The sequence below is a fragment of the Camellia sinensis genome, chromosome 11, assembly GCF_055761805.1.
Source record: "Camellia sinensis isolate YWXY chromosome 11, ASM5576180v1, whole genome shotgun sequence".
In the NCBI taxonomy this organism is placed as follows: Eukaryota; Viridiplantae; Streptophyta; class Magnoliopsida; order Ericales; family Theaceae; genus Camellia; species Camellia sinensis.
The window spans coordinates 93502988-93520347 of NC_138971.1; the positions used below are offsets into that span (position 1 = coordinate 93502988).

The following is a 17360-nucleotide window of genomic DNA, read 5'->3' on the forward strand; positions in this document are numbered from 1 at the left end:
TAAAAAATAGTCTGTTCAACATAGGGGTGTTTATTTTATGGGATTGAGATATGAAATTAGACTCTATCATTTAGTTAAAAAAATAAAGGTTGAACTAATAATCAAGTATATATTATTTTTAACTAAATAGTTTAGGGACTATTTATTTCAAGATTAATAGTCCATTATATTGTAATCCCCCTAATTCAATTCGTCCAAACAAACAAACAAACAGTATTAACATTTTATAGTCTCTATATATTTGTGCACCATATTCTCTATTCCAAAATTTCTTTGTCCCTTTATTTGTGCACTATCTCTCAATTTTTCACATGATCAAAAAAATTGTAAATTGTGAATATTTTGGAACATAAGAGAATTTTTACCCACAGAATCTAGCACTGTCATTTTGTTGTCACATTCAAGAGCGTTTACAATAATTTCTAATTGCCTACAATGCCAAGTCAATGAGGAATTCTGTCTTGAATTAGCCAAGTAAGGAACTACAACCTACCTTTGGCAAATGGGATCATATAGTTAGGTACCTGGACTACTACATCTGTGTTGAATTTCAAGTGTATAGGCCAATGTTTTCAAGAATATACACATTTCAAACGCAAGAAGAAAAAAAATTAACAGTAAAACATGAGCTTCTTAACATTCTCACTGAGTTTTGGCAGAGGAGTTGCCTTGGGAGGCGCAGCACGGGAGATTGTGGAAGCAGCATTTCTTGAAAAAGGCGAGATTGAGGATGAATCAGAGCGCTCGAGGTAGAGTCTGCCTCTGTATGCAGCAAGGTGAGCATAGTAAGCTGGTGGAACCAAAGAAACAGGCTTTGTGCACCTCACGAATGTGTAGCAAAGATTGTAAACCAGCTTTTGTAGCTCATCAGAAGTGAATTGGTTTTCATCCCACAAAACATGATAATGTGTTGGCCGGCTCGTTCCCTTCACACCCCAATGGCTGCATAGATAGAAGTCAAATTCCCTCGGGTGAGTGATCACCGTGTCCACAACTGTCCCCGGAGGAATGTTTTCATCCAAGAACTGGTCTCTAGTTGAAGATTGTTGGTGAGTTTGAGTTTCATTTGGAAACAGCCTAGTGTGGTGCCTTTTCTGAACCACTGCAAATGTAATGGGAGGCTTATAGCTTGGAAATCTTGAACAAGCCGCCTGAATGGCTTGCAACTCCTCCTGAAGCACTTTATAGAATTGGGTTTCGCTAACGCCATCTCTGAAAAATATTATTCTTTTGGGGAGTTTGGTTTGTTCCTGATAAAAATCATCAAGAATTTCCCCAACCATTGCAGTGAGGTCCTCAATGATCTCTTGCCGATGTGTTTGGGACCTCATTCGCGAAACATACTTGTTTGCTGCAGGCCAATTGACACTACCCACCACAGCAGCAACAGATGGGCTGAAATCATCTAGCGGGTGAGGATGGGTCACATCAGCTCCCATAAAGATCACTGGATCATCAGCCTGGAAGAGTCGTGGGATTTGAGAAGGTAATGAATTGTACAAAGCAACTGTGCATCCGCCAATCTTGGCGTTGATCTTGATAGCCAAATTTGCAAGAAATTGAGAGCTCAACTTCCCAAGATTTGGGTACAGACAGCACTGACTTAAAACTCCAACGCTTGTCTCTGCAATTCGCTTAAAATCTGCATATCCTTTGTGTCTTCTCTCCATGACACAAATTAGCAGTTGGAGATTATTGGATGCTGCTCGATAGATTTTCTTCAGCTTGGATTCCAAAAGCGATACATTGTTAAGCACTTGAATTGATTCAAATTGGGGGCCAACAACTGTATTCTTGTTGAGAAAGATGCCCAATTGCTCACACCTTTGAGATAGCTGGTTTATGAACTTTGGAATGGCGGATTTTTGGTCAGCGCTGCCTCCAAAACTTATTAATGCCCACCTATCAATTCTAGTGCCTTCAAAGACATGGCTGTCCAGAAGGTTCCACTGGCGATCATAGCGGGAAGGAATTAGATCTCTTATGAAACCACCATCGCCAAGCTTTAGCTTGGGAGGTTGAAGTATTCTTCCATTCAATCGCGTCATTTCTCTTGAAACATGGAGTTTGAATTCCCTACCCTGAATGCCACTGTCAAGAAAGAAAATTTTCAAATACTCAGAAACAATTCTAACGAGTATTCAAGCTATAATTTTAGCAAATTTTGAAGTTACCTTGTTGGACCAACTGGCCCTGCCATGACTTCATCGATTATTGCTTTTCTTTGTCTCGGTCTTTGGCAACCCATCTTTAGTATCTTTGCAGTCTGATCATCCGAGAGCTTACCAAGAAACTTCTGGCCTTCGCAAATCATACAAAGCTCCATAGGAAGATAACATGGCTTGCTCCTACTAATCTGCAAACATGGCAAATTCCTGAATTGTATATCATAATTATAGTGATCCTTGAAGTAGTTCACCAGTCTCAAAGTCCTTCCATCCCGGTCTGGAAACCAGAGATTCTCTGTAGCTTCCTCAGTTAAGCTATAAACCCGATACCTCTGAACTGTTTCTCTATGGCAAACAAAGACTCTGATGTTCTTCAAAGCCTTTTCCACTTCCTTCCTTTCCTCTCCTGCCAAACCTCTTGTCTTCCTCTGAGAAAGATCGCACAGAAACTCCAGACGCTTTTGCAAGTAGGCTATCACTCCAATACTTTCATGGAAAGCAGTCACGGAGAAATCAACATTGAGAGCAAGTCCTTGTTGCGTTGGCCTAAGGCTTTGAAAGAACCCTCTCAATCCAATAGCTCCTCCTCCAATATCTTTAGCCCCTCCCATTGAACTTGAGTATAGTGATCGTCCCACAGGTATGCATTTCTCCAATGGGCTCTCGCGCAAGACGACATCCAAGGCATGGAGATAGTCCTGAGGAAGTGGTACCCAATCATCTTCCTCCTTGCTCAAGTAGCTACTCAATCCCCTTCCATCGAACTTTGACACAAGTTTGATGTTTATGCGGAAGAGCTTTAGTTGAGGATGCATTTCTTGAGAATCAACACTTTCTCTGGATGGCAACAATGACTTGCTTGAGGGGATTGGGAGGCAAATGAAGAATTCAAGCCTATCACTTTGGAATTCCATAGGGCTATAAAGATTCTTTCGCCCATCATAGACTGGAAGAGCACCGGAGAGCACAACTGAGTTGTCCTCTACTAGTTTTTGCTTGATCAATCTAGCGACTTCCTTGGAAGGATTAGGAGATATTTCAACATCATAGTGGAAAATTCGATGCGAGGGATCGAATTGGACTAGGAAATGATTGGCAAGGAGAGAGATAACAGCCCCTTCGACACCACCCGAATCTGGTCTCCTTACCACCACTAGAGATTGTGGTGTGGAACCCATAACCCTCCTTCCATCTTTCCCTCTAAAGGGTATGACGGGTTGTCGTCCAAGTCCCTCTGGAGCTGTTTAGGTATTGGGATAGAAGAAGATAATTAAGTACTAATACTGATTCATTTTTATTACAACCCAAGTTCAAGGACTCTAATTTCAGTCAACTGAGAAGGTACAATGGCCAAAACTTCTTCTACAGAAGCAAGAAAAATACACAAATTTGAGAATCTTCCAGGTGCAATTAGCAATAATATCGTGTTTTGAAAATATATTCTCTATTAATTGGATATTGACTATCCCATTAAACACCAGAAATTATTCTTGATTTAATTAGAAATAAGGTAAGAAAATTAAAGGAATACCCTCATGTCTCAACCTATTCTGTTGTTTCGGCTTTCTGTAGAGGCACAAGTCTCCTCAAGTTTGCATCAAACAGAGAAAATGCAAACTCTCTGGAATCTCTGATATATATATATATATATATGCACTTACAGAAAGGAAAGAAATTTTAAAAAATAAAAATCAAAAACAACAAATAAAGATATGAAAGAACAAAGACAGAAGTGGACATGAATATGCTAGGTTACCTGGTGAGACTGCAGAATTTTGGGGTTCAGGGTCTGAAGAGGTAGCCAGAGGAGGGTTATTCTGCTTCCATGGATGTTTCTGCAAATGGGTTTTTGATCTGAAAGTTTGGTTTTGAGGAAGAGGGGGAGTTACAGTGAGTTGCAGAGGCATGATAGGAGGCAGAGGGAGGAGAGCTGGGTAAGTTTGGTATTGGTTTTGATTAAAACAATACCCAATCCTATTTGACTGCTGCAACAACAGCTGCTGCTGTTGCTGCTGCTGGTAGTGATGGTGGTGGTGGTGGTGATGGTTGGGAGGGCTGTTCCTCCCCCTGAAACTCCTTGTTTTGGGAGTGCATTTCTTGGTTGTATTGGCCTCTTCTGTTTCTTCCATGACTAATTGAGAGAGAGACCAAGAGTTGTGTGCATGAAAGAGTGAGAGAGAATATGGGTTCTGTTTCTGATATCAATGGGAAGTTGCCTCAGCAGCAGATGACTCTAGATATTGCAGAGAGAGAGAGAGAGAGAGATGGGGGGTTTTTGGGGTTTAGTCCCTTTGGTTCTCTCTCTGTCCAGTACTAAAAGAGGTTGTGATGCTGATGAAAATATTTAAAGGGCAAAAAGTTTAGGGGCCTGGGGGTACCTTCACAGAAAAGGAAAGCTACACTCATGACTCATGACTCATGACTCATGACTCATGAAGGGTATGTTCTATTTGGAGTTATGCAATCTGTTTCTGTACAATAGTATAGTGATATTGAATACTCTTTTATGTTTCATTGACTCTTTTGTCAAACTAGAATGCTATCTTAGCTTTTCTCTCTCTCTCTCTCTCTCAGCTTGGTTTAGGACTAATCTATTTTTGAAGTCAAATGAGGAGGGAAAAAAGGCTCTCCATTTTCCTCTTGCAAATTAAACTATAATCATGTTGATAGTGATTGGAGTTTTATGACCCATTAGGGCTAAATCTATTAAACAATTAGTTTAATGGATATTTAGAACACCATCTCTTTGTCATTGTCAATTTGTCACCAATCTTCAATTTTTGTGAAATTTAGTATAAATACAGCTACATAGATGCATTTACAGGATGGGGACCATTTTGTAGGCCCAAAAAGATGAATGCACAGAAGGTGAAGAAAGTGTTTGCAAATGAAGTAAAAGTCTAGTTCAATTATTAGTTAGGAAGGTGGGTCAATGAGAACTTGGAAACGAAGGCAGAGATTTTTACTGATTAAGCTGAATTCAGTATTAAGGAAACCTTCATGAGGTTGGTCCACCTCTGCAGCTAAGTTACTAAATATAGGTGGCAAATTGAACTGGTTGAAATGGGTTACGCATTTCAAATAAATTAATTTCAATATACATATTTAATAAATGGGATGGATTAAACAGTCTGAGTTGAATAGAGAGTAAGTTGACAAATTAATCTAACCAATCCGCTTATTTTATTAAATTATTTTTTTAATGGTGATGGGGTGGAAATGGTGGTGCCGGTGATGGTGACCATAATGGTTGCAGTGCAGGAGATAGTGCTAGAGAATGTAGTAGTGGTGCATGGGTGGTGTTGGTGATGGTGACAATAACGGTTGCGGTGCAGGAGATAGTGCTAGAGGAGGTAGTGGTGGTGCGTGGGTGGTGTTGTGCTGATCATGATGGATTCATTACTTCAGTTTTTTACATCAAATTTTAAATATATTTCTATAATTCAACTTATTTAACTTGTTTATAAATTCGGATGAGTTTAGTGGGCGAAATTAATCGAGTTTATAGTTTTGAGCTTAGTTTGCTAACTCTACTTAAGATATTGAGAATTGGGGATTTTATTTTATTTTATTTTTTGTATTTTTTCTTTTGGGCGGGTGGGGGAACGAATGTATTTGGCTCATCTGAAAAAAAAAAAAGTCAATGTGAAAGGCCCCATGACCGTTCACCACCCTGGCATAAGGCAAATGTGAAAATTGAGAATGAGAATCTTCTATCACCTTCTATGAATCTCTCCCTCTAACAGGTCATTCTAAAATATATAATATAGAATGACTCGGAGTAGTAGCTTTATGGCTCTACATGGTTCTAGTAAGCAATCAAATGAATTCCAACTCTCAAACCCACTTTTGGCCTACCTTGAAATATCATAAACAAAGTGCTGATTCCTCAAAATATATATATATATATATATAGAAATATAAAAAAGTTAATCCAAATGATTCTTTTTTCATACCAACAACAACATCCTCCTCCTCAAAACAGAACACTGCCTACATTTTCATGCCTCTATAGAGTCATCCTTTTTTCTTCAAACATCATATATCCCAATCCCACTTTTAGCCTCCCTTTTGCCTCATCTTTTCTCAACATGTTTTCATGGCTAGTGGAGTGCTGAGAAGGGAGGGTCATTCATGCACCTGGGTGGGTCTCTCTCTCTCTCTCTCTCTCTTCTAATCTTATTATTTTTTATTATTAAGGCTTATAAACATTATCAGAATGTAGTGATGGGACAATATGATTAGTTTTGAGGCCTAGGGTTTTCAACCCATTTCAAGTGTTGGACCACATCATATACCCATTTTAGTCTTCTCATTGTTTATGAATTTCTCAGCATGTGGACAAAAACCTTGAGATGTGTCATACCACATCAATTTTCTTGGCTTCCACCTGGTTGACATGGGTCTTAATTAGATTCTACAGTGAGCGTGGGTTTATTGATTAGTTTACAAATCAATTACAAATATATCATTTGAGCTTTTTTTTGTGATTTGAAAAATTATGAATATTTCATAGTCAGAATTTTTTATTTAACAGAATTAACTGAAAAAATGAAATTCATAATTGTTCTTTTATATAATAACAAAATTATCTAAATTATTAATTGAAACATATTTATAATATTATTACAATTTGTTAATTGATTTGATAATTTATTAATAAAATGAGCGATTTGTTATGAAATTAGAAATCTTAGGGGGTGGAAAGTAGTTTTAAAAACCACATGAGGTAATTCGTGTTTCAATCAAATCTCAGGAGTATATTTGTAATTTACCCATCAACCATTAAGACAATCTCCTGGAATATATTGTGGTGAATTAAGGAGTTCATGTGTTTTGGGTCTTTAACATTTCTTGGTGTATATGAGTGGATTTGGTTTGGATTAGTACTAAACTCAGAACTGTATAAATAACAATTGATCCTGGTTTTTAGGCTCCAGACTAAATTAATCTATTAAAAGCAAACCAAACTGACTTAATGTAGCTCGAGTTGAATCCACGTTTCCACTACATTTCTAACAGTAACCTTTAATTGAAAAAACTAGTTTACATTTCGATTTTGCAACATGATAAATTTTTAAAAATCAATTCAACAAAAAATGTTTACAATAAACATGTCTTGAACATATTAACATAACAAAAAGAAAATTAAAACTTCTAACATGGCAGGATTAAGCGTAACAATGTCCACCAAGGTAAAAATGAAAGAATGAGTATGATTTGTCCTAAAAAAAAATTCTGACATGGCAGGATTAAGCGTAACAATGTCCACCATAGTTTTTACTTTCTATTAATTATATTAAGATAACTTAGTATAAGTATAATTTCATGCACTATATATAGGCTTGGGTCTTGGGTTGATTCGATTCAGGCATGGCCTAAACCAATAACCAAACTAATCCTATCAGCTCCATACTTTTTAAGACTTCGAATAAAAAAAAGTATTGAAAAAAACCAAGTCAACCGAACCCAAGCCATTATGGTTGGTTGGTTTTGGTTCATGAGTTTTCTAGGCTTTTGTGCATCCTTACATGACATTAGGGGTGTAATTTGGGCTTGGCTCGACCTAGGCTCGGGCTAGGCCGACCCATCTTTGGGCCTTGCGGGCTCCCGTCATTTTTCGAGCTAGGTCAGGCCAGCCCACTGGTTGAAAATTTTTGCCCAGTACTAGGTCTAAGCCCACTCAAATTAGGGTCGTGGGCCGAGCCTGGCAGCTTCTTTTTGTTTTTTGCAATAAATAAATAATATATATATATATATATATTATATGTATAGATTATTTATGAGAAATAAAAACAAAAGAAAAATTGTATTACAGTATTTTAGTTAAGATTAATGAGATGTTCGTTATATTTCATGTGGTGATATTTAATTATATATCACTAAAAAAGTGTGAAATTATGTAATTTTCTTTCTTTGAAATGAAATAATTTTATATATATAAAATGAAACGAAATAAATCATTAAATTAAATAGACAACATTTATTTAATGAATAACTTTTATTTCAAAATAAAATAAAATATAATAAAAATTTATATCATTAAAAAAATTAGATATATATTATTGATGATGGTAGAGAAATTACATCACTATAGGTCAAGTACATCTCAATTAGGTTAGCCTACCAATCATTTGCCTTATATTTCACCTTAATAATCTAATAAAAACATTATAAAATGAAATAGTAAAAAAAAAAAAAAAATTATTGATCAATTATCGGAGGAGGCAAACATTTCACTCACGTTGTCCGAGGATATATCATCCACATAGCTTTGAATTTTCTCATTTTTACTATAATTTTGTCTTATCGTAAGTGCATGTATATGATCTCTCGATATCATTAATGCCTCAACTATTTTGGGTGAAAGTATGTTCCAGTAATCGCTCAACACTCGTCTCCCTGTACTAAAAGCTGTTTCAGAAACAACTGTAGAAATATGAATAGTTAGTATATCATGGGCTATCTGCAAAAGTACATGCCACATAGGTTCATTTTGTTTCAACCTAAAAAACTACGCGATTCATCATTCATCATAGATTTGATTACAACAATTATCAAACAATCAAAACTAACAATCTAAATCATCTAGCATGTACGAAAGTGATTTAGATTGTTGTTTCACAAATAATAAATCGACACAAACGATTTTTCCGTGGAAAAAACCGCAGTTGGAGTTCCTCTAATTGTAATAAAAAAAACCACAGGTGAAACGCCACTAATCAATCTACTATGAAGAAAGAAAGAACACAAATTTACCAAATGATTTACCTATACTTTGTAAAATTGTCTTCAACAATCTGTGTCTCTTGCACCAACGCCTTCATTTCAAAATTGACTAGCTTGACGTCGAATCCACAATATCCATGTCAAATCAACGATCATGAGTAGCTTCGAACTCTGTCAAAGACTCCATGCTCAAATCTTTGGAATTCGCAAAAGAAGAACATTATTGTATTGAACAATCAAACAATCCTTTGATGTGTACTTATCAAACCATGAGTTAAACTCCAACAAACATCAAAGAAACTAGCAAAGATGCTCTAGAAGAAAACCTTAATTCCCAAAAAGATGATATGGAAGTTGTGCCCTAAAATCTGACTGAAACTCAATTTTATAGCAAACAAAGCCGCAATGGTCGCTTGAGCGCAGGAACTGTCGCTCGAGCGATGAGACTGATACTCGTGTATTGCCTTAGTGTCTTCACTCGAGCTACCAAAAAGTTCACTCGAGCACACAACAACCCGTCTTAGTATTTTTGCAGATAGTGAAAACTACTGGGACCAAAGTTTTTTCGCTTGAGCCAGACTTCCTTCGCTCGAGCGAGCAAACCAAATTTCCAAGAAACTTTACAACTTGATAAACTATGTTTGTTCGCGGAATTGGAAAAACTAAGGGACCTAACAATCTCCCCCTTTGTCAATTCCCGGATAAAACATTCTAACAAGTTTTCCTAGCAAACACACGTACTAGACCCGACAACAAACCAAACACAAACACTACACAACTAGTCTAAATCAATCCTGTTGATGCAAACATCCTTGAAGAAACACCTTGCAAAAATACATAATCTAAAGCACTGGGAATAGATTGATCAATCATGATTAAATAAAAAATCAAGATAATCAGATGAAAGAGTTAAATTCAAAACTTGATTTGTTACAAGATCCAATCCCAAAAATAACATATACTCCACCGTTTTGGTCGGGAGAGACAAAGATAAGAGGAAGAAAAAGAGAATATACAAGCCAGAAGGATACTAAAAGCTGTCCAATAAACAAAAACTGTCCAAAACATAGTAAAAAGAGAGGAGATCAAAAATCACTGCGATGAAGGAGGTGGCTGCTACTACACCTACAGAAGAGAGAGGATTTGGGTAAGCATAGTGATCTGCTGATCAAGGCGTCCATTAACCGCGTCGAGTCGAGCATCCATCTGATCAAGGCAGTATGTGATGGACAGCTTGAACTGGCGAAGCTGGTCACAAAGGGACCAAGGATGCATCTCCGCCACACCTGTAACTGCTACATTAATCTCTGCTTCCTCGGTGAGTAGATCATCATTTGTATTAGAAGTCCCAGCCCCAAACGACCCACTCTTGATATGGGCTTGACTCTAGGCGACGATCAATTTGGTACCAGGTCTAACGAGAGAGGCAAACTCGTTATCATCAAAGGTGGGGACACTTAGAGAAATGAGAAGCTGATTTAGCAAACACCCATAGTGGAGACCTAAAGATTTGTGTCCCTCAAACACGCCTATCATTTTGGCCACGATCATTTCAGGAAGATCTATAGGAAAATAACGGTCAATGCAATAAAGGACATATCCCTGATCTTGGGTAATGTTAGAGCTATGGGTGGTGACATGGATATTGGCACACACTATGATATTCAAAAGGCAGAATCGAGGAAGAAGCTCATTTTGTCGAATGAGTGCCCTAGTAATTCAAGTCCAGGGAGTGCCACATAATTCAGTGGCGATCATGTCAAAATCAGAGGTACTATGGGTAGCAAGAAATGGATAGTTGTAGTTCCAGACTTCAAGAAGGTCAAGAAAATTCCTAATGATCTCTTGATTAATGAAAAGCTCTGTATTGCGAACCCATGTTTGAAAGGAAGGGGCTACCTTGTCTTTGGAATGCATGTTGCAGTAAAATTCCTGGACCCAACTAAGGTTTTGTGGACCGGAGAAATGAAGGAATTGGTCACACCCCCGAATCATCAAAGGCAGACCGGATAGGGATAGAGTCAAAGGTGCTGGGTTGACATTCCATTCTAAATGAACAGTCCGAGATACATAAAAATCCCTACAAAGGTTAGATTTGTCTTTGGATTGGAATTTATTGAGAATTGTAATTAGGATGGGACACAGTGGTTTTGCGGCATTTGGAAGTCGCTGCCATGACTGATAGAAATAGGAAAGACCACCACAGTATAACCCCCAAGATACCCCACCAAGATAGAACCAAAACCCCAATAGCAACCCCCAAAATCAAATCACAAAACCAATGAATGTTAGTATCCAAGGTCCAAAACAATGAAGTGCAAGATAATGGTAGCATGGTGAGGACAAATTTAAGCTCAAAAACTGAGGGCATCAAGATAAACAAAAACCAAAATCAAAATCCGACCACAAGCAAAGAGACACAAGCACAAGGTGTAATGATCAAGGCATGAGAGAGCATGAGAAGGGAAAAAAAAAATAGAACTTAACAGAGCATGTAAAATATTCATATAAGCAAACCCCAATTAGACTAAAAAAATGAAAAAAAAAAAAAAAACAAAACAAAAACTAGTAACCCTAGAGGTCCAACCACTGGAAAAAAAATAAAATAAATAAACATCAAAAACATCAAAACAAAACAGTTAAGAAGACAATTGCAGATGAGAAAAGGAAGAACCAGAGAGAAAAAAAAACCTAACCAAAAAAAAACTAGGCAAAAGACACTCAGACAGAGGAGAGAAAACATGAACAAAAAGGAAAGAAAAAAAAAACAAGAAGAGAGACTTACCGAGGATGAGCAATAACGGGGGTGAAAAGAAAAACTCACCCACAATCAAGAGAATGCACAGTTGTAATCGGCAAGAGAAGAGAAAAGCCCTAGGAGAAAGAAGGAGATCGAAAAAAAAAATTGGGAAAAAATAGGGACTGAAGAGACGAGTTGGGGATTTTAAACCAGGGTAACACGCTCCAGCGTGATACTTGTCGCTCGAGTGAAGGCACGTAAGTGTGAGACACACACTCAAGTCAAGGAACGGGGGCTCGAGCCAAAAACAACAAGCTCCTAGTATCTTGACCCCTCTGCAAAAATACTAGAAAAGTGGATTTACAGCTCGAGCGCAAGAAGCTTCGCTCGAGCGGTGGAGAAAAAAAATTACAAGCCTAAAAAACACCCTTCTGAGCATATGAAGACCACTCAAACTATCAAGTATGTCCTGAAACAAGAGAGTATCAATACGATGGCTATAATGTGATGCTAAAATGAATAATTCACACACCATGAAACCCGTGATCTTGCAATGTTGACAATATGAAGCATAATATCATGAGCACAATAGGTAAACATAGATCAATGAGCATAAGCAACATATGAATGCACAACTCAAAGGCAACATGAGAGCTCACATAATAAATATGTGTGTGCAAGCCTTGAGAGGCCACAATTGCTAGAGTTAATCCTGGTAGTGATCGGATGGTTGTATCTTTGGCAAAAAAAAATCTAAACATCATTGAGGAAAGTCAAACCACCAGTAATCAAAGGATATTTGTTGAGTGAATGTGGAGGCTCTCCCTCAATTACTAAGCCCCTTTTTTATTTTGTTTTTTGTTTTCATTTTAATTTTTTACTTTTCTTTCTTTTGGGCATTTACTGGCGGCTTGCACGCTCAAGAGTATAGAGACCAAACTAGAGAAGCATGAAAAACAATGAGGATGGCTTGGTTGGTGTCTCTGAGGTAGCCTTTTTCTAATGCTCGGACTTCAAATAAATAACGGAGAACCTGTGTAAGTGAAAATATATGGTGGATGGTTAAAAGGCTTAACATCAGCCATGATACGCCAGTATAGGTCAATTCCTCTAGAAATGCATAAGAGACAATGTTAAAAGTCCATAGAGAAATTTGATCACTTATGCGGAAATGGCTGCATCAGTTTATCTCAAGAATGTGTACAAAATGAGATCATGAATTCAATGAGCATATATATTCAAAATGAACTATGGACAAGGATATATGAAATCTTGAAAGCAGCATTAGCGGTGTTCATTTAAGTCTATGTGCAAAGATAACAAGATTCAATGGCAATGAGATTATAGCATCCAGGTACATAGAAAACCAATCACTCTCACTTATTCAAGCAATAAGTCACACTCTAGTTAATGAGTATTACACTCAGGGTCTTTCTAAGGAACTCAAACCTAAGAAGATCAAGGGATTTCCTAAAAATATCAGCTTTTTGATGCATAGTGGATACTTGTTCAAGAACTATAAGGCCCTCCTCAACTAACTCTCGAATAAAACGATGATGAATGTCAATATGTTTAGTGCGAAAGTGTTGGATTGGATTTTTAAAGATGTTGATGGCACTTGTATTATCATAGAAAAGGGTAAGAGTGTCCTGGTCTACACCATAGTCATGAAGAATTGCTTCATCCACAACATTTGTGCACAACAACTCTCTGCAGCAATGTACTCAGCCTCGACAGTTGAAGGAGAGATGGCATTTTGCTTTTTGCTATGCTAGGCAACCAAACTATTCTTGAGGTAAAAACACCCTCCGAATGTGCTTTTCTGATCATCATTACACCCTGCCCAGTCGACATCAGAGAAACCAGTGATTTCGGTTGTAGTGTCTATCGAGAACCAAATCCCATACCCTAATGTCCCACTCACATACTTAATGATGCGTTTGACAGCAAGAAGATGAGACTCTTTAGGATAGGCTTGGTAATGGGCACAAACACCTACACTAAATGCAATGTCAAATCGACTGGCTGTGAGGTACAGAAGACTTCCTATCATGCTTTTTAAAGAGTAGGATCAACATCAGTGCCAAAGGATTCTTTGGAGAGGTGAAGACTAATGCTCATAGGGGTTCATGCATGTTTGGTCGACTCGAGACCAAAGTTGGATACAAGATTTTTGGCATATTTGGTCTGAGAAACAAACATACCCAAAGGTGACTGTTTAATTTGAAGACCCAAGAAAAAAGACAATTCCCCCATCATGCTCATTTCAAACTCATGTGTCATGCAATCCGAGAAATATTTCAGAAGAGAATCAGAAGTGGATCCAAACACAATATCATCAACATAAATAGGAGCAATAAGTATATGAGACTTAGTATGCTTCACAAATAAAGTTTTGTCCACACTACCCCTTTGAAAGTCATTGTCAACAAGAAAGGTAGTAAGTCTATCGTACCAAGCCCGGAGAGCTTGTTTCAACCCATATAAAGCCTTGTTCACACTACCCCTTTGAAATTTTGGTTTCTTAACATAAGCCTCTTCTTTGAAGTACCCATTTAGAAAGGCACTTTTTACATCCATTTGAAATAGTTTGAATCCTAGAAAGGATGCAACACCAAGCAAAATACTAATAGATTTGAGACGTGCAATAGTGGCAAACGTCTCATCATAGTCAACACCCTCTACTTGTGTGTAGCCTTGAGTAACTAACCTAGCTTTATTTCTAACCACTGTACAATTCTCATCAAATTTATTTTAAATATCCAATTGGTACCTATCACATTCATGTCTCTAGGTCTGGGAACAAGAGTCCAAACTTTGTTATGGTCAAATTGACCTAATTCTTCATGCATTGCATTGACCCAACTATCATCAAGCAAGGCCTCTTTTATATTATTTGGTTCAATTAATGAAACATAACACATATGAGATACCACCTTACGAATTTGTTTTGGGGTTTTCATTTGGTCTGAGACACTTCCAATAACCTGTTGTATCGGATAATCCAACTTCACCCTGGCTTGATGGCTTCAGAATAGGACTAGTAGTGACTTGAGCATTGGTGGCGGTGTCTCTTTGTGCACTCTTTAAACTTGGGCTTTCCATAGAAGTTGGTTCACCTTTTTGAGCTTGGTCTTGTTTTTCTCCTTGATGTTGTGGTTCAGTATCCAGAATTCTAGGATCGCTATCTTCTTCCTCATGTAGAGATGCAACCGGAGAACCTTTGATCAACTCCATTGAAGTTAAAGTACATATGCTATAAACACAAAAAGCTTTACTAGTAGTTGAATACCCTAGAAAAATACCTTCATCACTTCGTGAGTCGAATTTGCCCAAAGGCTCTCTATCTTTGAAAATATAACATTTACTCCCAAAAGTTTTAAAGTATCTTACATTAGGTTTTAACCCTTTCAACAATTCATATGGAGTTTGTGAAGTGCCGAGCCTTGAATACACATGATTCACAACATAAACAACGGTATTTATGGCTTTAGCCCAAAACTTGGGAGGAACTTTCTTGCTAAGAAGCATGACTCTAGCCATGTCTTGAATTGACCAGTTTTTCCTCTCAACAACTCCATTTTGCTGTGGAGTAATTGGTGTAGAAAATTCATGCTTAATTCCATGCATATCACAAAAATCTAAGAACGAGCTATTTTCAAATTCACGACCATGATCAGTTTGGATTCTTATGATATGCCTAATAGAAACGCCTTGTTCATTAGATTTTAAGGACTAATGACTTGAAAGCATCAAACGTATCAGATTTTTTTCTTAAAAAGTTAACCTAAGAAAAATGAGTATAATCATCAACAGTTAAAAAAATATATCTTTTACCTCCAATGCTATCAATATGAGTGGGTTTCATAAGATCTATATGAACAAGTTCAAGAGGACGCTTGATTGTTAAGCTATTTACCTTTTGTGAGGGGCACGAGTTTGCTTCCCTAATTGACATGGCCCACACATATGGTTCACATTCTTACACATTTTGGTACTCCTCTCACAATCTCCTTGTTGTCAATCTTAGTTAGGTCTTTGAAATCCATATGACCTAATATTTGATGCCACAAGTCAAGATTACTTATGATGGCCGAATGACAAGTGAGATCATTTGTGGCAACAATCCCATAGTAGTTATCAAATGTGCGAACCACATGCATGATAGTATTTCTCTTTTAATCCAAAATTTCACATTTATTTTTTGAAAGTTATACTTCATAATGAGAATCACATATTTGACTAATGCTCAAACGATTAGCTTTAAGGCCATTAACAAGTAAGACATTTTCAAGCTTGGGTAGACTGGCCACACATATAGAGCCCTTACCAATGACTCTAGAAGTGCCGCAATCTCCAAATGTAACAATTTCTCCTTCATATTTCTCAAGAGATATGAAGTATGATTTGTCACTTGACATGTGATGAGAACACCAGTTATCAAGATACCACATGTGTGAGTCACGTGCTTTTAGCGCAGTGTAAATAACAAAACAAGTTACGTCACTCTTTCTCACCCATATCTTTTTGGTCTTAACAGAAACGGGACTGGTAGTCTTGGTGACAGTCTTAGCGTTGTGAACATCATCATGAATCTTGGTATTTCGCCTAGACATGTAAGGTTGTCTCCTAACCCATGAAGTATTAGAATTTCTTACTTTTTGAGACACCTTACCAAACAATTCATAACAATAAAGTCTAATGTGGCCATACCTACCACAATGATGACAAACAAAAACAAGTTTTACCTCTCTTTTGTTGATTTTACCCCCTTTAGGTTGATGGAGAGATTTATCATTCTGTTGAACCTTCAGCTTTCCCTTTGCTTGAGTCTTGATGTCATGTGATGTAGAGGCCTTTCCCTTTTAAGGTGTTGCATCACCATAGCGCATCTCACTTTTGTCATAACTTATTTTTTGAGATCCAATGATGTCTTCTAGTGTCTTTGACCCTCTATTCCACATATCAATCATGGCTCTATCATCTTTGAGTTCTTCCTCTTTCTAACCAACTAGCTCTTCCAGTGCAACTTGTGTCATCTCAAGAGATTCCATCTTCTCTTCATATGTGGCATAGATTTTCAGAAGTTTATTCCTTTTGGTTTCATAGGTCAAGAGCTTTGCATAGAGATCTTGTCTATCACTTGAGATCTTGATGACATCCTTCCTTGTTGCTGAAATCTCTTCCTTTAACTTGACATTCTCACTCTCACATGCTTTGAGTTTGATAGTGAGTTTGTCATTCATCTTGGATAGGTTTAGAGATTCACTATATGGTTTTTCATAGGCTTGTTGAAGTTCATCACCATCACTCTCATCATTATCTTCCGAGGTTTTATCATTTTCTTTTTGGTTCCCTTTTTTCTTTAGCGCATCCAGTCGAGCAACTAAGGCAGGAACATTGCTGGATGGTTATGAAGATGACTCTCATTTTTCATGAAATTGCATATGAACATCCTATGCTTCTTTGGCATTCTTGCAGTGAGAAATCCGTTGTTGTTCTTCTTCAAAAATAGCTTCACGGATGGTGTTCAGAACTCTTTCACTGCTTTCTATGTCAGCTCTTTCAAAAGCATTCCACTCTTCAATTGGCTTGTTAACTTTTTGGTTGGTGATCGGATTGATTGCAATTGGTGCTTTAACATTCTCCCCAATTGTACGCCAACCCTCAGAATCAAAGGCTCTGAGATAGACTCTCATTCTACACTTCCAGTACAAGTAATC

The 17360-nt window shown here is 37.4% G+C and overlaps 1 protein-coding gene across 1 annotated transcript; it reads right to left on the reverse strand.

The window, feature by feature from the left end:
* Positions 1 to 358: 358 nt before the first annotated feature.
* Positions 359 to 4641, reverse strand: AGO7 (Argonaute family protein). The gene is made up of 3 exons (XM_028260229.2): positions 3925 to 4641; positions 2175 to 3408; positions 359 to 2091 (listed from the first exon to the last, which is right to left on the reverse strand). The coding sequence occupies exons 1-3, from the start codon at positions 4295 to 4297 to the stop codon at positions 612 to 614; spliced, it is 3087 nt and encodes a 1028-aa protein (XP_028116030.2). The 5' UTR covers positions 4298 to 4641; the 3' UTR covers positions 359 to 611.
* Positions 4642 to 17360: the final 12719 nt, after the last annotated feature.